The sequence below is a fragment of the Hevea brasiliensis genome, chromosome 4 (assembly GCF_030052815.1).
Source record: "Hevea brasiliensis isolate MT/VB/25A 57/8 chromosome 4, ASM3005281v1, whole genome shotgun sequence".
In the NCBI taxonomy this organism is placed as follows: domain Eukaryota; kingdom Viridiplantae; phylum Streptophyta; class Magnoliopsida; order Malpighiales; family Euphorbiaceae; genus Hevea; species Hevea brasiliensis.
Genome location: NC_079496.1, coordinates 17,485,730 through 17,507,922, shown reverse-complemented (window position 1 = coordinate 17,507,922; position 22,193 = coordinate 17,485,730). Strand labels below are relative to the sequence as shown.

The 22,193-nt window shown below is 34.1% G+C and overlaps 1 protein-coding gene across 1 annotated transcript; it reads left to right on the top strand.

Annotated features, from left to right (window-relative positions):
* The first annotated feature begins 1,752 nt into the window (after nt 1–1,752).
* LOC110642497 (probable bifunctional methylthioribulose-1-phosphate dehydratase/enolase-phosphatase E1) lies at nt 1,753–20,305 on the top strand. Its single transcript, XM_021794579.2, has 12 exons — nt 1,753–2,197; nt 2,929–3,065; nt 4,608–4,703; nt 5,717–5,836; nt 11,721–11,810; nt 13,190–13,369; nt 13,557–13,712; nt 14,543–14,692; nt 14,790–14,891; nt 19,017–19,126; nt 19,214–19,332; nt 20,140–20,305. The coding sequence occupies exons 1-12, from the start codon at nt 1,972–1,974 to the stop codon at nt 20,229–20,231; spliced, it is 1,578 nt and encodes a 525-aa protein (XP_021650271.2). The 5' UTR covers nt 1,753–1,971; the 3' UTR covers nt 20,232–20,305.
* Nucleotides 20,306–22,193: the final 1,888 nt, after the last annotated feature.

Here is a 22,193-nt window from a genome sequence, read left to right as displayed (position 1 = left end):
AATTGCAATTTAAGCAAATTATTGAGACATGGAAGCAAGTAAAATTGGCATGACAATGGTGATCATTGGGATGCTGCTTATAAGTTCCATTGAAGTTGGAGAAGCTTGGGGTTGGCACATTTTTCGGAAATAGTGATGAAAAACTTATTAGCTATGACCTTGTACAAGGCACTAATCAGAATACGACCTAGTTGTCAATTTTTGAGATAATTGCCCAAAGGAACTCATGTTAATATCGGTAAAGTGTATCAATCTGCTTTTAATTTTTATGATTATTTTATTTTAACCACTTAAATTTAATTTATTAAAATAAAATCTCTTAAATTTAATTTTTTTTTTAAAAAGTCTTTCTAATCCGTGATAGCAAATTTTTCAAATTAAAAAAAATAAAATTATCTTTTTATCTTCTTTTCCATTTCATTATCTTTTTTTACTTTTATTATTAAATTAATTAATAATTGTTATAAAAAATTATTTTATTTTAAGTAAATTTATTAATAAAATCATTACATATATATATAATTAGAATTTAATTTGTAACAACCCGAAAAATAATAATATAAGAATAATAAATTTTAAAATATATGATATTTTATCAATATTTTTGTTTTTTATAAAAATAATAAACAATAAATAATAATTTATAGATTTATTTTGATTAAATATTAATTAAGAAAAAGAAAATGATTCTAAAAATACGTTATTGCAAGTTAAAGAAATATTTTTTCAAATAAAATTAAAATTAAGAAATTTTATTTTATAATAAATTGAAATTAAGTAATTAAAATGAAATAATCACATTAATTCTTTAAATATATTCAATATTTTTATTTAAATTTGATGTATTATATTGTCATAACATAATATATATATATATATATATATATATATAATAAAATTTATATATTTATTTTTTAAATTTATAATAAATAACACTGCTTCTTCTTTTATGAAGATGTACTAATCTATATAAACTCACGCATCCATGATCGATATGAGATCAGTGTTTACAATTAAAAGAATGCTGAAGTGCTTCTCCTCGGTGTTTGGATTGAGGATCAATTTGCACAAGAGAGCAATTGTTGCAGTTAATACTGAAGCTTCTAGGGAAAAGCAATTAGCTAACGCAAGCTGGATAGGTTACCTGTAAAAGTATTTAGAGCTACCTATTGGCGCTAATCTCGTGCTTAATATATATTTTCCACATGGCAATTATTCAAAAATTAGAGAAGAGGCTTTCTTCATGGAAAAGTTAAGGTGCTATCTCATATGGGAATAGTAACTCTGAAAATCTTGCCTTCACATGTTTATTTTCAAGTTAGCTGCTGTTGTTCTTGTACTGTTTATTCTTGCAAATTGATGATGGATATATGGGAAATTTTTATTAATTAATTAATGATATATTTTTTTTAATAAACAATATAAAAGTTAATAGTAAAAATAAATTATTGTTAAAATTATTATTATATTTTAATAGATATAATAAAGTATTTATTATTATATAATTTACACATACTCTATATTTAATATGAAATTATAAAAGATTAACTCTTGAACATGCTCCACTATAGACAAATTTTTTTATGGATTTAATTTTTTTTTTAAATAGAGCCGTTGTCTTTAATAATGATAATAATCATAATAATTTCATACTAAATAAGGTTGAATTACACAATTAATTTTTAGTGTTCATTATTACAATAATTAAATCCCAAAACAAAGCAATTAATGAACTAAATAATCACCAAAATCCTCATTTCTACAGGGAGTCGCACACCGAAATTCGCAGCCCACGTGGGACGTGAATCAATAAAAACCCACATTTCAGGGAACTAGCGGTGATCATATCACTTCTCTCCTTCGCCAGAATCAATCGCAGCCGCTGTCTCTCTTTAAAACAGCAACAGAAAAAGGATTTCATTTTTCGAGCTAGAAGAAATTCGCTTTTTTCTCTCTCTGGACAAGCAGGGAATGGCGGCTGCGGCAATACCGGCAGTGGCGGTGAACGGAGTGAAGGTGGCATCGCAAGCTTATCTGGAGAGTAAGCCTGTGGAGGACACGAGGGTGCTAATAGCTGATCTCTGCCGCCAATTCTACAGCCTTGGATGGGTCTCTGGGACAGGTGGCAGCATCACCATTAAGGTCCATGATGACTCCATCCCTAAGCCTCAACAGCTTGTCCTAATGTCCCCTTCTGGTAAATATTGTCATTGATAAGCTTATTCCCAAACTTGAGCTCTTCTGTTTATCTGTTCACATGTTGTCTTGTCAGATTACAGGTTATGTAGTATATAGATGAATTGAAAGTTTGTTATTTTGACGGTTTGTTTGATTGCTTGGTTTTTGTTATTTCAACTCAATTGCTTGTTTGTGTTTGTTTTCGTGGTCCTTGATTACTGGGTATTTGTAAATGAAAGCTTAATCGTTAGTATACATAAATATATTTTTTTATTTTGTGGTTTGATTTCTTTTCCTTTATGCAATGCATTGCTAAACTGCATATCTGAACTTGCAAGGGTGCTTTTGTTTTGCTTCAATTCTGGGTCTAATTTTTTCAACCTATACGCCGAGTTCTGTATGCTTTTTGTTATATTGAGTTCAGGGTAGTTGTCATTTGAGTTTATTGCCTAGATTCAGAAAGGGCTCAACTGCATAGAAGGATCACCTAGCTGACCCAGTTAAATATGGTTGTTCAGTTTTGTATGTCTGAGTAAAAGTTCAGTTGTTCCTATTCTAGCTCAATTGTTTGAACTACGAGTCTATCAGAGATTTATGGCCATTTTTTATTTATCTGCGTAGTGTCTGTTTGTGTAGCTTAAGTAGGCCCTGAATTTTTTTATGTTCGTAAGTGTTTCTGTCTATATTAGTCTTCTCTTTCTGTTGAAACTCAGTTGTCTTTTTTTTTTTTTGTCATTTTGAATATGGCAGGTGTGCAGAAAGAAAGAATGGAACCAGAAGACATGTACGTCTTAGCTGCAAATGGGTCTATATTGTCTTCGCCATCTCCAAAGCCTTACCCAAACAAGCCTCCTAAGTGTTCTGATTGTGCTCCTTTGTTCTTGAAGGTATAGATTTCTTTATTCGTAATCTTTTAACTGTGACTAATATATAGTTAATCACATCTTTTCTCTGATATCAACCAAATGAGGAAAGTTGATTTGTCTTTAATGGCATTCAATTTTGAAGTGGGTTATTATGAGTGCAGTTGCTCATGGAATTTGTAAAATAGTTACTGCTGCTATTTGATTCATTCTGAGATAAGAAAGATGCTATGGTATTGATGTTTCGATTAATTGTGATATAAGACCTTACGTATTTTTCTCATCAAGTTCTGCTATACAACAATTTCCCAACTTTTATTGGGGGAAAAAGGCATTATGCTCTAAACTCTTGATTGCAAAGACTAATACTGACTTTTGCAGCTTAGTTACCTTCTGTTTGGTCAAGGTCAAAGTGAAGGAAAGAAGGAAGTGACCTTGAGATTTGATGTGTTATCTTGGATGGAGGTTGAACTTCCTAGTAGTCTCATATGCAGACTGACCTAACTCTAACTATTGCACTTTATCATCTTCTATTAGGGTAAGCATTGCAGAATTTAATTTTCTAATGACTGCAAGTGCAATCAGAATGTAGCCAAGAGCCAAAGGGCTTCATGGCAAAATGGCTGAGGTGTCCCAATTGCAATTCATCCCAACTGCAATTAACAATCAGCCTAATAATCCCAATGGCAATTAACAATCAGCCTAACTCACACTTCCTAGTTTTGCATATCTTGATTCAGGCTTTGAAATTCATTTGACCTGCATTCTTTTTCTTCCAATCATTATTGGAAAAAATTACTAATTGATAAGTAAAATATCATCTTAATTAACCCTTTTTTTTAATGTTTATAATCAGATGAAAAAATGTCAGATTGCTTTTGAGAAAGAAGAAAGGTGATTGGTGTCAGCTTAGAAGTTATCTCTTTCTCGATTTATTTGTCTTATGAGGCATTTTTGTCCGTGTTTAAATTTTCACTTCACAATGTATAAGATATCAATTTCATGTAGTGTGTGAGACTGAATTATCTGTTTTTCTAAGAATTGTAAGTACAAAATGTGATAAGTTGATGTTGGAAGGAATGAAAAGGGAAAGGAGGAGACCTAAAATGACGCGGAGGGAAGTAGCATCAAAAGATTTACAATATTTGGAATTTGATGTGGAATTGATTTCAAACAAAACTAAATGCCAGAAAAAGATCTATATAGCTGCCCCAACTGGTTTGAGATTAGAACTTAGTTGTTGTTGTTCTAAAAATTGTAAGTAATGCTGTGAAGTTTGAGCAAATTGGTTGAACAAAATCCTGGAATTGGACCAATAGTTGTGAGACTAGGTCCTAAAGTTGTTTTAATGTTTAACTTTTCCAAAATCTGTACAAATGTTCTTGTTTGCCATCTTGCTACATTTAATCAATTGTGTCAATGGTCTTATTAAATTTTTTAGCGCTGCTATATAATGTCTTATTTATGGGGTTTATGATTGTTGAATCTTCATTTTAAGATCATTGATTACAATACATAATATGAATTAGGATTTTTTTCAGTCATTAAGTTTCTGGCTTGTTCCAGGCATATGAAATGCGTAATGCGGGTGCTGTTATTCACAGTCATGGTATTGACTCTTGCCTTGTAACAATGATCAAACCATTATCAAAGGAATTTCGAGTAAGTATTGTGTGGGACTTAGATAATTCCCAATCTTTTCCATATTTCTTTTGGTTAATTTATTATGATCTGTTTTTCACAATAGAGCAGCATTATAAATTCTCCACCCACACGCCCCCAGCCCCCGGCGCCACTGCGCGCCCCCCCCCCACCACAAAACCCCCACGGGGTCTCAACAGAGACCTTGTTGCAGGGAGGGTTGGTTTGTAATTTACCCTCTTAAAAAGAGATGACTAAAGTGGATATTAGGAAAAGTTTTTGCAAATTTTCCAATATCTTAATGGTTTATAAATTCATCCTAGCTGTTCAAAGAAATGGTGAATCATTTTTCATAAGTTTTGAATTTCTCATCTTTGAAAATGACATTTTGAGAGTAAGGGTTTTCTCTATAATATTGGAGGGTTTTGTGTGTGATATTATTCGTCTTTATCGTAATTTCAGGTTATAAAGTGATATCCCTTATCATTTTGATGCTTCCAATGAAATGTAAATCACTTGAAAAATGGAACCATGTTGAAATAGATTGGCCAAAAAACTAATGATGAGACTGAATCACTTGTAAGATGGAACCATATTGAAATGGATTGGATCAACTTGCTCTAATAACATGATATATGAAAGTGTGTTGAGAGTAAAGAAAGAACAAGCAATAATTCATAAAAACTTCAATGACTACATTATTCTCATTTAGTTTTTGTGTTTTGTCTTATGAGAAAGACTAAAATATATAATGCCTTAATTATAACAAAAAAGGAAGCCCCTTAAACTGAAAGGAAATAACATAAACTAAAAGTAAAACAACTGATATACCTTGTATGTGAAAATGACTTCCAATATAGGAATATAATTCTCCAATATCCCTATAAAATTGTTAAAGGATCGGTCTTGCAATTGGTAATTGTTGATGCGTCCTAAAAGATATTTCATTTAATGTCAAACAATCAACACTTATGTAATTTTTGTATTCAAACGCTTCTAATTTTGTTTTCCCTTTCAATTTTTAAAATGTGCAGATTACTCATATGGAGATGATAAAAGGAATCAAGGGTCATGGCTATTATGATGAACTTGTTGTACCAATAATAGAGAATACAGCCTATGAAAATGAGCTTACAGATTCTCTCGCTAAAGCTGTATGTTCTTGTTATAAATTGTTATATATTGGACTGTTAAACCATGTCTTGATTCTATCATGTGACTCTTAAATGTACATCAGTGCAACATAACAATACTGTGAGAGTACATGATCAATAATCTTTGAGAGGTAGAGCCATAAAACCTGTCTATGATTAGGCTAGAGTATGCTCACATCATATCATACGATATTTATTAAAACTTGGAAAGTTCACTTGTCTACCTTTAGCGCTATGTGATTACTTAGCTAACTTTTGTACATCTCTCCAATCTTCACATTAAGAGATAATCAAATCTCTCTAACTTTGCAATCCAACTTGATTGAACATTCAAGAGCTAAATGCATAAATCCTTATTTACAAGACAAAATTTGAGAAGTTTTTGGTTCTCTATGCAAAATATAAGTTAAAGTAGATATGTTTTGCTAATTGGCTTGAGTTTCCTTTTTGTGGTGATATTTCCATCCCTGTTTTTGTTTTGAGCTTGATGATAAATAATAAATTAAAAAAGGATTGTAACAATTTCAGTTTAAGCATTCTGTTCTATTATGGAAAGTCAATCACTATATTATTTCTCTGTATAATCTGTACTCCTATTTAGGATTTTTTTCTATTAGTAGAATACAATTAAAGGAATCAATTGTATATATATACCCACGTACAGATTAATTGAAATTAAGGAGAATCATTTCTTTCTACATGGTATTAGAGTTGGTTCATTAAGGAATCTAAATCTGGAATTTCTTTCCCGTCTGTTTCTGCACTGAAACCCACTGTTATCTTAGGTCATCTATCTAGGGTGACTATTTTTTCTCACTACCTAGCTCAGGAGAGTTCTTCGCCACCGACCGACCGGCCTCTCTGATCCGATCGCCGAAATCCAAGCGCGTGAGGCTTACACGCCCAACTCAGGTTCTTGCCGTTTCTTCACTCGCTGGCGTGTAGAGGCGCTTCCGTCGGCCGTTTCAACTCTGATCAGCATCGCCGGCATCGCCTCAACCCCTTTATTCCACCACTGTGTGCTGTTGCTTGGTCCAGTACACCATTAAAGGACTTTTGAGGTTTGACTTTCAGATCCTCTTTCGGTATTTGCTTGATTTGTGATTTTGGGTTATTTTGCCGCTGTAAGCACTTTGGATTAGCGTTTCGGTTAGTTTTCTTTGTCTCAACAAATGGCAGACAATAAGAATGTTATTTATGATGTGATTTCGGTGATGATTAAGATCACGGAATACAAACTTAATGGTTCGAATTACCTGGAGTGGAGTAAGACTGTTAGGATCTATTTGCGTAGCATTGATAAGGATGATCATCTTACTAAAGACCCTCCTACTGATGATACACGACAAACTTGGCTAATAGAGGATACTCGGTTATTTTTGCAGCTTCGGAACTCGATTCACAGTGAGGTAATTAGTTTAATTAATCACTATGAATTTGTTAAGGAATTGATAGATTACTTAGATTTTTTTGTATTCTGGTAAAGAGAATATTTTCCATATTTATAATGTTTGTAAGGCATTCTACCGTGCTGAGAAAGAGGATAAGTCTCTCACGGCTTATTTTATGGATTTTAAACGGGTATATGAGGAACTTAATGTATTGTTGCCTTTTAATCCTGATGTGAAAGTTTAGCAAGCTCAACGGGAGCAACTGGCTATTATGAGTTTTCTTGCAGGCCTTTCTTCAGAGTATGAGACTGCTAAATCTCAGATTTTCTCCAGTTCTGAGATTTCCTCTTTGCATGATACGTTCACATGGGTCCTTCGTAGAGAAATACTCAATTTTCACAACCTGTCAGTAGTGCTCTTATTAGCCGTAATCCAAAAGGACAACAGGGTAATAGAAGAGGAAGTAGATGAGGAATTATAGGCAACAGAGGTAATCAACGTAATAGAGAGGCTAGTTCTAATCAAGACTCAAAATGAGTCATTTGTTATTATTGCCATGAGCCTGGCCATACAAAATATAATTATCCTCAACTTCAGAGAAAAAATCAGCTATCACAGATGACAAATATGACTGCAGAGGATTCTACAATATATTCCTCTGAGAAAACTGTTTTGGTATCTGAAGAGGATTTTGCACAGTTTTCCCAGTATCAGGCATCTCTAAAGCTTATCAGTTCCCCTGTCACTGCTATCGCTGAGTCAGGTAAATCCACTACATGTCGTGTGTCTTCCTCATCCAAATGTGTTATTGATTCTAGTGCGACAGATCACATGACAGGTAATTTTAGTATTTTATCTGCTTTTCAGTCTAATCTCACTTCCTCTACTGTTACTTTAGCTGATGGTTCTACTTCTTGTGTCATGGATTCTGGAACTGCGAACTCGACTTCGTCAATTTCTTTGTCATCTGTTTTCTGTCTACTAAAATTCTCTTTTAATCTACTTTCTGTTAGTAAACTTACTCGTACCTTAAATTGTTCTGTTTTCTTTTTCCTGACCAGTGTTTGTTTCAGAATCTTACGACGAAGCAGATTATTGGTAGAAGACGTGAGTCAGGTGATCACTACATTCTGAAAAATCATGTACCGCAGTCGCTTATTTGCTCCAGTACCTTAACACCTCTTGAAGCTCATTGTAGATTGGGCCATCCTTCTTTGTCTTCCATGAAGAAGTTGTGTTCTCAGTTTCAGTCTTTATCAGTACTAGAATGTTAGTCGTGTCAGTTTGCAAAACATCATCGTTTGCCTTCTGTGTTTAGAGTCAATAAACAGATTTCATCCTCTTTTGAGTTAGTTCATTATGATATTTGGGGTCCTTGTTCTGTTACTTCTAAAACTGGATTTCGTTATTTTGTTATTTTTGTTGATGATTACTCTCGTGTTACATGGTTATATTTAATGAAGAATCGTTTTGAGTTGTTTTCTATCTTTTGTGCCTTTTGTAATGAAATCAAAACTCAATTTAATATTTCTGTGCACATATTAAGAAGTGACAATACCAAAGAATATTTTTCAGCACAATTTCAGTCTTATATGACACAAAAATGGCATTCTTCATCAGTCTTTCTGTATTGATACCCCGTCCCAAAATGGCGTGGCCGAAAGAAAAAATCGGCATCTTCTTGAGGTAGCTTGTGCTCTTCTTTTTCATATTAAAGTTCGCAAACACTTTTGGGCGGATGCAGTTTCTATGGCATGTTTTTTGATCAATCGTATGCCGTCTTCTGTCCTTAATGAGGATATTCCTTATATTGCTTTGTTTCCTACAAAGTCTTTGTTCCCTGTTGAACCCCATATTTTTTGTTGTACCTATTTTGTGCGTGATGTTCGTCCAGAGGTTACTAAATTGGATCCGAAGTCTCTCAAATGTGTCTTCCTTGGATACTTCGGCTCAAAAAAGGATACCACTATTTCTCTCATACTCTTAATTGTTATCTTGTTTATGCAGATGTCACATTTTTTGAGTCCACTCTATTCTTTCTTCAATCATCTGTGTATGAGAATCAAGGAGAGGAGGATGATCTCTTAATATATATTGTCCAACCAATGTCTAGTCCTCTCCCACAGCTTGTTCTTTCTGTCTCTAGACCTACTCGACCTCCCGTTGTTCATGTTTATTCCAGGAGATTGGAGATTCCTGACTCAGATCCTCCACCAGCTACTTCGTTAGGAGATCCTGTGCCTCATACTGATCATGATTCTGACCTAGATTTACCCATTGCTCTTCGTAAAGGTAAGCATTCATGCACTTACCCTATCTCTTCTTTTATTTCTTATAATCAATTGTCTTCTTGTTCTCGGTGTTTTGTTATTTTTGGACTTTGTTCTTATCCCTAATACTGTTGGTGAGGCACTGTCTCATCCTGGCTGGTGTGTTGCTATGAACGAGGAAATGAAGGCTTTAGATACTAATGGTACATGGGAACTGTTGCCTTTGCCTCCCGGTAAGAAAGCTATTGGTTGCAAATGGGTATTTACAGTAAAAGTGAATCCTGATGGTTCTGTGGCTAGGTTAAAAGCACACCTTGTGGCAAAAGGATATGCTCAGACATATGGGGTTGATTATTCTGACACTTTTTCTCCTGTAGCTAAACTTACTTCTGTTCGCTTGTTTATCTCTTTAGCAGCTACATATGATTAGTCCCTGCACCAATTGGATATCAAGAATGTTTTCCTTCATGGTGATCTTCAGGAGGAGGTGTATATGGAGCAACTACCTGAGTTTGTGCTCAGGGGGAGTTGGGTAAAGTTTGTAGGCTTCGGAAGTCTCTTATGGCTCGAAACAAAGTCCTAGGGCCTGGTTTGGGAGATTCAGTGAAGCAGTACAGGAATTTGGTATGCAAAAAAGTAAGTGTGATCACTCAGTATTTTATAGGCAATCTGGTAGTCTATGTGGATGACATTATCATCACTGGGAGTGACTCTGTAGGTATTTCATCTCTTAAAACCTTCCTCCAAACCTAGTTTCAGACTAAAGACTTGGGCTTGTTAAAGTATTTCTTGGGTATTGAAGTTATGAGAAGTAAGAAGGGTATTTTCTTGTCTCAAAGAAAATATGTCTTCGATCTATTGACAAAGATAGGAAAATTAGGTGCTAAGCCTTGCAGTGCACCAATAACTCCAAATTTACAACTATTAGCAGGGGATAGTGAGTTGTTTGAAGATCCAGAGAGATATAGGAGATTGGTAGGAAAATTGAACTGCCTTACAGTCACTCGTCCTGACATTGCTTAGGCCGTTAGTGTGGTAAGTCAGTTTATGTCTTCCTCAACTGTTGCTCATTGGGAAGCCTTGGGACAAATCTTGTGTTATCTGAAGGGTACTCCAGGAAGAGGTTTGTTATATGGTAATCATGGGAATTTGAATATTGAATGTTTTTCAGATGCCGACTTGGCTGGATTTAAGGTTGACAGGAGGTCAACTACTTGATATTGCGTCTTTGTTGGAGGAAATTTGATGTCTTGGAAAAGCAAGAAGCAGAGTGTAGTTTCTCGATCTAGTGCTGAATCGGAATACAGAGCCATGGCATAATTAGTATGTGAGGTAATGTGGATACTTAAATTACTAGATGAGACAGGTTTTAAGTCCTCCCTGCCTGCGAAATTGTGGTGTGATAATTAAGCTGCTCTCCATATTGCTTCTAATCCTGTATTTCATGAGCGGACCAAACATATTGAGATTGATTGTCACTTTGTTCGTGAAAAGATTCAATAACAGATCATCTCAACAGAACACATCAAAACTGGAGAGCAGTTAGGAGATATTTTGACAAAAGCTCTGAATGGAGCTAGGATTAACTACATTTGTAACAAGTTGGGCATGATTAATGTCTATACTCCAACTTGAGGGGGAGTGTTATGGAAAATCAATCACTATATTATTTCTCTGTATATTTTGTATTCCTATTTAGGATTTCTTCCTATTAGTAGAACACAATTAAAGGAATCAATTGTATATATATACTCATGTACAGATTAATTGAAATTAAGGAGAATCATCTCTTTCTACATGTTCTTATAATGCAAAACTATGTACTTGTTGCAATTTGTCATTCCAATAGAACAGAAAAGTGCTGCAGTTCTGCAAATGTGACAGTACATCTATAATGGGCCTAATGGCCTCGATCAGGTGACTGCAATTGTCATTGTGGCCACATCTGCTATTCTGATTTTGATCTGCGTGCCACCTTGTCTTTTTGTTGAGTGGCATATTAAATGCCAATATGAACATGTTTCTACTTTTTATTGTAGGATAACCTAGATGGTAATGGGGGACTGAATTATTGCCTTCTTAGTAAGACAACCTGGATGTTTCTATTGTATATCACATCAGAAATTGGCTTTGCTTTAAAGTATCCGGCAAATGTTTTTATATTATATTTTAATTGGAGGAATAATGCTCTAAACTATTTGAAACTTCATTCATGTTTTTCAGATAGAAGCCTACCCTAAAACAACAGCTGTGCTTGTTCGTAACCATGGCATCTATGTATGGGGAGATTCATGGATCAATGCCAAGACTCAGGTTTGTGCCCACCTACTGAATGGTTTGAAAAAAGTTATTACATATTACCCATGCAAAATGTTTATCTAGAATTTTTCTTCTCTTCTTTGTTTATTCAATTTCTGCTTCATCAGTAGATACTGAAAAGTAACACCAAGAATACAATCTTTAGTGAAGATTGGCCTTATTGATCCTAAATTCATAAGTTATTGGATTTTCTTACCCATATTATGTATAGTTGCAAATTTCAAGACTACTACAAAGTCATAACAATCTATGCAACCATTTTCCATCAGTTTTTAAGATGAAGAGCGTGGTTAAAGGGGCATAGCTTAGATCGGAAGTATTCCAATTACAAATATTTTGAAGGAGGGCACATTCAAATTTCAAAGTAGTGGTAAAAATGTGGAAGATAACTTTACTAAACTAAAGGGTATGAACGATCCTATATAGAGGCTAATTTCCAGATTTTATCTTTGTTTAATATTTCAGTATCCTACTTTATGACAAATCTGTTTTGGAATATTGAATTGGGTAATTATTCTTTATTCCTTTGGGCACTCACAAATTCTTCTTCATGTCTTTTATGTGGTAATCTTATCGGCACTATTTTGCTCAATTCAACTCAACTAATCCTTAATTCCAATATAGCTGGTCTTACTATATGGATGTTTTCCCCTTATTCTACTGTACTTGGTTTAAGACTCAACCCTTCTTCTCTATTTCATCCATAGTCATTCTTATGTCTACATTTCGTCTTTGTTATTCCTTTAATTTGGATAAGCTCAACCTTCTGTAGAGGTGCTTTTGCTGATTGAGACTAGATACACTAGACATTCCCAAACCATCTGTCACTAATTTGTCAATTTGTTTTTAGTGGGTGTTACATCACCTTTTTGTAAATGCACTCATCAGTACTATTTCACTAAGCCTAAAAAGACATTGGAATTACAACAGTTAAAAGAAAGTTAGATCAAATCCTTTTTTGTTTTTTAAGAAGTATTTAAAAGAGAACCTAGCTGTATGATGATCCTCTCTTTGCCAAATACAGTATCATACTTCGTACTTTACTTCTGAATTAAAAAAGAAGAACCTATGTATATGATGATTGTTTCTCTGCCAAATATGATATCATACTTTATATTTTACTTCTGGACCTCTTCTGTCATTAAAGACTGACTAGCATTGCAAGATCACATATTTGAGAGACAGATCACAGTTATCAAATAGTTAAATTTCAATGGTTTTAGATCACATTAAACTAGATGCCTTTTTTTATGCATATATATGTTTTGCTACAGATTTTTTTTTTTTCTTCTCCAGTGTTTGATTCATCTTTAGCATCTCGGTGCATTTCAGAGCTTATGATGCCTTCCTTAAATTGATGACCATTTTTTCAGGCTGAATGCTATCACTATCTATTTGATGCTGCAATCAAACTTCATCAACTGGGGTTGGACTGGTCTACTCCAAACCATGGTCCAATTCAGAATAGCAAAGGAATTCTAGGTAGTCATGGAATAAAAACATCTGTCAATGCAGGAATGAAGGATTCAAATCGTGAAATTGAGCCATTGCCAGTAAGTTCTTAATTGTTCACCTAGTTAATACTAATACTCAACATCTTACTTTTGATAAGTCCTGTACCTCAAGGCTTAATAATATTTATGGTTTTCTTGAGCAACAATGCAAAAGGCTTTAGATTCCAAATTAAAATATTTTCATGACCAAATTTACATTTTAAATTTTCAAATTATTTGGCTGCAGCGCTGCATTGTCCTCGACATTGAAGGGACTACTACTCCCATATCATTTGTCGCTGATGTTCTCTTTCCATATGCTCGTGATAATGTTGGGAGGCATTTGTATTTAACTTATGAGACTGCAGAAACTCAAGAGGATATAAAATTGTTGCGCTCTCAAGTAAGATTTTTTGTGGGAAATTTTGATGTGTTTGTGCATTTTGAGAGAGTATCAATTTGCTGTAGTGCATTGACTTATGCTTCTTATTGCATACTTCCTCCTCCTAATTTGGGATGAAGCTTTACTTTTCTATTGCTTGCTATCAATTGAATTGTTTGATGTATTTGATTGCCTCATATTTATGGTGGTGCAATTGGGCTAAGTTGATTTAATAAAGTATACTCAAACTCGGCTTGACTCAAAAACTCAAGAGAGAACTCAACTCTGTTAGTCTTACATTTTTGTATTCATCCCAGGCTCAATATGGTGCTCAAAGGCTCTAGTTGATTATCATTAAAATTCAAGACAAATTTTAAGCCAATTTGGAATTTAAGTTTTCATATACTCAAGTAAGCCTGTGCCTAAGCTCAAATATAGAATATGATATATAATATAAAATATATATATATATAAAGTTGAACACTTGTATAGACATGCAAACTACTACTGTTGATTATTGTAATACTCAAACTAAGTTTGGGTCATTAATTGAGCTAAAAAATCAAATTCAGCATTGTGGGCGCATCCACTGTTTTGAGTTTATGATGTTGTGTTTGAGTTTATGACGTTGTGTGGGATCTGATGTAACTGATGTTGAGACAGGAGCTACTTTGTGGACATGCTTTGTTCACCTGTTAGAAGTCAGTACTCAAAATTTGATGAACCAGAGCTGAACAATTAGTATTAGCACTTAAGGAGTTGATCATAAGCCTTGGTTTGTTTGAAATTCCAAAGGCTCCTTAAAAGTTTGTTTTCATGAATTGATTAATTCTCCAACAATCATTCTGCAGGTTGAAGATGACCTGGCCCAAGGTGTTAATGGGGCTGTGTCCATTCCACCAGATGATGAAGGTAAAGAGGAGGTAATTGCAGCTTTGGTTGCTAATGTTGAAGCAATGATAAAAGCAGATCGGAAGATCACTGCCTTAAAACAATTACAAGTAAGTATTTAGAAACATATAGTGGTATCTTTCCAAGAGATTTGTGTACCTGGTATGGAGCTTGTCTTTAAGATACTGTTATGTTCTAACTTTGCAGGGTCATATATGGAGAACTGGATTTGAGAAAAATGAATTGGAAGGAGTAGTTTTTGATGACGTACCAGAAGCACTGGAGAAGTGGCAGTCCTTGGGCATCAAGGTTGTATTCCTTTTTTTCTCCCTATATCCTACTTGGTTTCTATTGAAAATTATGGAGCTAGGAGTGTGAATATCAAACTGGCAGGCTACGCCTTGAACTAGGCTCCACATCACCAAAATGGCATTTTGGTTTGGTTTGTCAACGCTTATGTGCCCTTTAATTTTCTTGTACACTGCCGATGTGGGACTTTTTCCCACAAGTGATATTCCAACAGTTTTCATCTATACCATCATGTAATGCGAAAATCACTGTTTGGTGTCAACCTATCAGATTTGTCTTAGATTACTCTTCAGTATTCAAAGCGTTTCACACCCAGCTTTATGAGTGGATCAACAATAATTTCAAAAGGTTGCTCGCCATAGTAGTTTTCATGATACGAATGTGAAAGAGGAACATTACCGTTGAAACATAATGAATCATTAGTAAGAGTATGATGATGTCTTCCAACTGCAACATATAAACATTTAAACCCCTTGATCTTTCCTGTTTGGTGAGTTCTATCACACCTTTTTTTGGTTGGCTAGGCAGTTTAACTCGGCGTCTTGTAGAGATGTGTACCTAAATTTGATGCCTTGAAAGTTGACTATGAAATATGTCAACAACGGACAAGCCAAACCAGTGTACATTCAAAGTCAAGTAGTGGTCTTTCGCTGTTTAATTTTGGGGTTGTCAAATTGAAGATTAATCTTCCATTTACAATTATTCCTGTAACTCAACTCAACTCAACTCAACTAAGCCTTTATCCCAAAAATTTATGGTCGGTTATATGGATTTGCTTTCTCCACTCTAAACGATTTTGGGTTAAATCCTCAGAAATGTGTAATGCTTCTAGATCATATTGTACTACTCTTCTCCAAGTCAATTTAGGTTTACCCCTTTTTTTCTTTCTATCCTCTAGTCTAATGTGCTCTACTTGTCTAACTGGAGCCTCCGTGTGTCTACGCTTCACATGACCAAACTACCTCAATCTCCCTTCTCTCAACTTATCCTCAATTGACACTACTCCTACCTTTTCTCTAATACTCATTACGGACTTAATCTAGTCTAGTATGGCTACTTATCCACCTTACCATTCTCATCTCTGCAACTCTTATCTTATACGCATACGACTCCTTCAGTGCCCAACACTCACTACCATATAACATAGCCGGTCGTATGGCTGTGCGGTAAAATTTTCTTTTCAACTTATTGGGAATCTTGTGATCACATGAAACTCCCGTGACACGTCTCCACTTCAACCATCTGGCTTTAATCCTATGACTAACATCCTCCTCACATTCCCCATCTACTTGAAGGACTGAGCCGAGATATTTAAAGTGATTACTTTGGGATAGTACAACTCCTTCCAAACTAACTCCTTCCCTATCACCAGTTTGGCCTTCGCTGAACTTGCAATGCATGTATTCTGTCTTCGTTCTACTTAACTTAAAGCCCTTTGACTCTAGAGTACTTCTCCAAAACTCTAGCTTTCTATTGACTCCTTCTTGCGTCTTATCTATTAGAACAATATCATCCGCAAACATCATGCACCAAGGAATACTCTCTTGTATATGTTTTGTCAATTCATCTAAAACTAGTGTAAAAAGGTAAGGGCTTATAGCTGATCATTGGTGTAATTCAATTGAGATCGGAAAATCTCGTGTCCCCTCCCCCTGTGCGCACAATAGTAGTTGGTCCTTCATACATATCTTTTAACACTTGTATATACTTAATAGATACCCTCTTTTGTTCTAACACACTCCATAAGATATCTCTTGGAATACTATCATAAGCCTTCTCCAAATCAATAAAAATCATGTGTAGATCTTTCTTCACATCTCTATATTTCTCCATCAAGCTTCTAATGAGAAAGATTGCTTCCATAATTGAATGACCGGGCATGAAGCCAAATTGATTGAGAGAGGTAGAAGTATCATGACGTAGTCGATACTCCACAACTCTCTCCCACAACTTCATAGTATGGCTTATGAGTTTAATTCTCCTATAGTTTGAGCAATTCTGTATGTCTCCCTTATTTTTAAAAATAGATACTAAAATACTCCTCCATTCATCGGGCATTTTCTTTGAGTTTATAATCTTATTAAATAATTTAGTTAGCCATGCCACTCCCATATCTCCCAAACACTTTCACACTTCAGTTGGTATTCCATTGGGTTCACAGGCTTTACCCACTTTCATTCTCTTAAGTGCTTCATTTACTTTTAAAGATCTAATCTTTCAAGTATAATTCACATTCTTTTCTATTGTTCTATAGTCTATATTCACGCTATTACCATTTTGACTATTATTAAAGAGATCATTAAAATAATTTCTCCATCTTTCTTTAATGTTCTCATCTTTCACCAACACTTTTCCTTCTTTATCCTTAATGCACCTAACTTGATTGGGATCTTGACATTTCCTTTCTCTCCTCCTTGCTAATCTATAAATATCTTTCTCCCTTTCTTTAGTTCCAACTTTCTCATATAACTTTTCAAAGGTCTGTGCTCTTGCTTGACTAACTGCCTTTTTTGTCTATTTCTTTGCTATCTTGTACTGTTCATATGCCTCATTATTATCACATTTAGGTAATTTCTTAGACCATTCTTTTTTCCTCTTCACTGCCTTTTGTATGTCCTCATTCTACCACCATTTCTCTTTTGAGGGTGGTCCATGTCCTTTAGACTCTCCAAATACTTTTCTAGCTACTTCTCTAATCTTTAATGCCATTTGTATCCACATATCATTGGCTTCCATATCCCGCTTCCATATCCAGCTTCCATGCTTCGGACTCGAGAAGCTCATTTTTTAACTTCACTTGCTTTACTCCTTTAAACTTCCACCACTTTGTTCGAGCTACACTATTTCTTTTAACCTTACTTGAATTGTTCCTAAACTTGACATTCAAGACCACTAACCGATGTTGACTTTTTAAAACCTCTCTTGGAATGACCTTGCAATCCTTGCATAGAGCTTTATTTGTCTTCCTAGTTAAGAGAAAATCGATTTGGCTTCTATGTTGTCCACTTTTAAAAGTCACTAAATGCGATTCCCTTTTTATAAAGTGGGTATTTGCTAGTATTAGGTCGTATGCCATAGTAAAATCCAGAATGCTTTTTCTCTTCTCATTTTGACTGCCAAAACCAAAACCTCCATGAACATTCTCATAACCTTGCTTATCACTTCCTACATGTCCATTCAAATCTCCACCAATGAAAACATTCTCTTCATTCGGTATGCTTGGCATTAAATCATCCATATCTTCCCAAAATATTTGTTTACTCTCACTATCTAGTCCTAATTGTGGAGCATAAGCATTGACTACATTTATTGTTTCTCCTTCCAGTACTAGTTTTACTAGTATAATTCTATCTCCTACTCTTTTCACAGCTATTACAGCGTCTTTCAATGTCTTGTTTATGATTATGCCCACTCCGTTCTTATTTCTCTCCTTTCCGCTAAATCGCAGTTTGTACTCTGAATTACCCACTTCCTTGCTTTTCTTTCCTACCAATTTAGTCTCCTGAATGCAAGCAATATTCACTATTCTCATTTTCAAGATATCCACAAGCTTCATTAATTTTCCTGTAAGTGATCCAACATTCCAAGTACCAACCCTAATACTCCTGCTATCCTGTTCCTTTCTAATTGGTCTCCTTCTATGATATCATCTATTGTTTTGCTATATCTATTTTGTGTTCTGTTTCACTTTTTGTTCTACCATCTGTCCTATGGACTAACTTCTTTACTCACACCCGTCCATGATGTGGGAACCCTTGTTCACTTAACACCACAACCAGGCAGCGGCATGGCGCGTCGCTTTCGGTGAATGCCTTACACTCTTGTATATTTCTCACTACACCCGGGCTCCGATGTAGCGCTTCGTAAGTAGAGGACGCCCCAACGTTTATATAATTTAAATTCATATCATAAGGTGTGACAAAATTTTTACGCTGGTTGTTACCTACCGCAACCCTCCTCCTTTATCCGGGCTTAGGACCGGCTAAGCGCAAACTACTTAGGCGGAGTTTACAATTATTCCTGTAGTGTCGATAAAATTCTTCTATATTTTATTTGAAATTTGCTATCGTTTGTTTATATATATATATATATATAGTCTTAGTTGCTATTTTTCTCATGTTTCAGGTGTATATATATTCTAGCGGTAGCAGATTGGCTCAAAGACTTATATTTGGAAAGACAAATTATGGAGATTTGAGAAAATATTTGTCTGGATTTTTTGATACCGCTGTGGGGTAAGCTTTATAAATTCTGGCTCTAGTTCCAGCATGCCTTTAATTTGGTTTAGGTAACATCTCATTGGTCACCTCTCTTTTTGGCAGGAACAAAAAAGAAACACGCAGCTATGTTGAAATTTCAGAGTCTTTGGGAGTTGATAAACCATCTGAGATTTTGTTTATCACAGATGTCTTGCAAGAAGCCGTAGCTGCAAAAGGAGCAGGTAACCTATCAGTCTCTCCTCTTTCGGTCTCTTTTTTTTTATTATTTTTTTAAATGATTGTTACTAGGGAAGCCAGTGAAATCCTGATTTGACATTTTTTTTTTCTGTCCACTTGACCACTTGAATAGATGCTTTCCATGTCTTAGTCACCATACTCTAGTTTGAGCATTGATGATGGGCTAGTTCATTTATGTACTTATTAGATGTCAGCATCTCAGGAAATCAAATCCGGAACACAGGATTAGAAGACTTAGACCAAGTGGTTCAGAACGGGTACTGGACCAGTTTAAAATGGACTCTAATCCTGTGTTTGACTCAAACTGTGAATGAACTAAACTGGAATTAAACTGGAACTGTCCAGTTCTATTTCGGGTCAAACTTTATTTTTGATTTAAAAAAAATGGAAAAAAGAAAATTGGACTGTTGGATTTGAACTGGAATCAAGATTGAAACCTGAACCGGGACCGGAACTAGAACCGTGGGAAGAGGTTCTGGCCAGTGAACGGTGAACCGGCAGTTCAGGTGGCCAGGTCTAAGAAGACTGATTTGAAAACATAATGCAAAAGTGCTGTACAGTTCCTTTGACTATGATCACCTGGTTTGACCATCTTCAATAAAGATTGCTTGTTTGATTCTAGTTTTGCCTGAAATTTTTGCATACTGAGAAGCTAGATTTTACCAAGGAGTACCAAATGTGATTTTATGCATCAAAAACACTTATGCCTGATAAATTTCCAACTTTCAGCTGTCTTAAGATGTTCATATTATCTCTCGCATGAGTATTAAGACTTTTCATCCCTGTTTTAGGTTTGGAGGTGGCGATCTCTATCCGACGAGGAAATGCTCCTCTTCCAGTGAATCACGGATTCAAGACAATTAACAGTTTTTCAGAAATCTGAAATGAGATTTGTACTTGTATAATGACAACTGAATATAATTTATGCATAAATAAGAATCTATTTCAGCTTTCCAATTCTGGCCTCTTTATTCATTTGCATCAACCTAACCTATAGAGCCTTTCTTATAATATTTTGAAGATTTGATGCTTGATCTGACAAGCAATCAAAATGTGGATTTGAATGCCAGTTTGAGTCACTTGGACATGTTGGTAATATTTCTAATGATAAAATATAGTGCTAGCAGTAGCATTTCTTGCTCAGATAGTCTCAACTACTCTAATAATGTTTGTATATTAGATATTATTACCATAAAATACTTCTAAATGGCAAAAAATTTTGGTACCCTGTTGAAGCAACGAGGTTGGGTATGAATTCTAATTTCTAATGATTAGTTGTAAAATTAAAGCATGTGTATGAGAACTGAGAAGGCAGCAAAACAAAAGACAAAAGTATACATCATTTTGAGCCTATAGGCATTAATAACTCGAGAAATTAGTGCTTGAGGTCCAAAGAAGACAACACATTAATCATGGAAAAAAAAAAAAGCATTAATAAAATATGATTTTCCAAATGGCCAATCAAATTTAATATGATCTATCTTGTCACACTGTTTGAAAGAATAAAAAAAAAATGTCTTACTCTAATTCAAATACGCTTTCCATTAATATAAGGAAATTTTATTTTTTCAATAAAAAAGATTAAAGAAATTCTCCATTATGAGTTTATTGCATTCACATTTCAGTAAATTAATTTTATTTAATAATAAAAAAAGTAATGAAATTAATGAATTGAAATAATTTTCAGCACCAAGAAATCTAGAATTTAAATCTTAATTAAAATCATTTATATTAAAAAAAATAGTAAAAATCATCATGAGAGCATGTAAAAGCACTTTTTGGGAATGTCAAAATAGCTATTAGTAGGTTTTTAAAGAAAATTTTATGAAGATGTGAATTTTTTTCCCCTAATATTAGTAGCCATCATCATTAGAAATTGAAGAAATAAAAGAACCCATTAATTGTTGACATTGGTTGATCACATGTTTTGCCTAATTATTGTTCTTACCACTTTGATAGTGCATATTTTAAAAAACATATCGTAAAAATTGAGATATTTAAGAAAGGGCCTACCACTTGATTGGTTTTAGACAAATTCAATTAGATTTGGTCATGACTAATTCAAAATTTTACAAGTCTATTAAGAAATTAAAATCCACACCATTTTGTTGTATTGTTTATCTCTATATAAGCTTAGCTCATTTCTTGATTTCCTTTCCACTTTGGCCACCACCTACAACTAATATTTTAATGGATGGATGTTTAAAACAATATTATTGTTTTCAGCTTTATTTTCCATTTTTTTAAGGTCTAAATTGAATCCACATGCTTTACCTAAATTAAAACATCTATATAGTGCATACATCCATTTATATATTATATAAATAATTTTTAAAGAAAATACATATAAATTTTTTATTTTATAAGATTTTAAATAATAATAAATAACAGATAAAATTAAGAACGAACACATTTGTCAGAAAATACAAATAAAATAAAAACTAGTTTATTCAGATGATTTGATCATATTCAATATGGAAAATTTAATGTCGAGTATAGAAATGTAAAATGTTAACCGGAAAAAGATGAAAAAGATAAATTTAAGATGATATAAAGAGAAATAATATCAAATAATTTAAAATTTTTAAATATTAATACATATTTGTTATCCAATAAAATTAATAACAAAAAGAAAATAATATAATTGATTCAACTCTTATTACTACTCAACTTAAAAACTAAACTATGAATAAGGTACAACATAAAAATTATATGCATCAATATGAGAATTAAACAACAGCCTCCCCATTATTTGATGATAGCAATTTTCAATATCTTCACACTCAATAATCACATCAGACACTACACATGAAAGTACATATTTTAATTAAGTAATGCATAATTT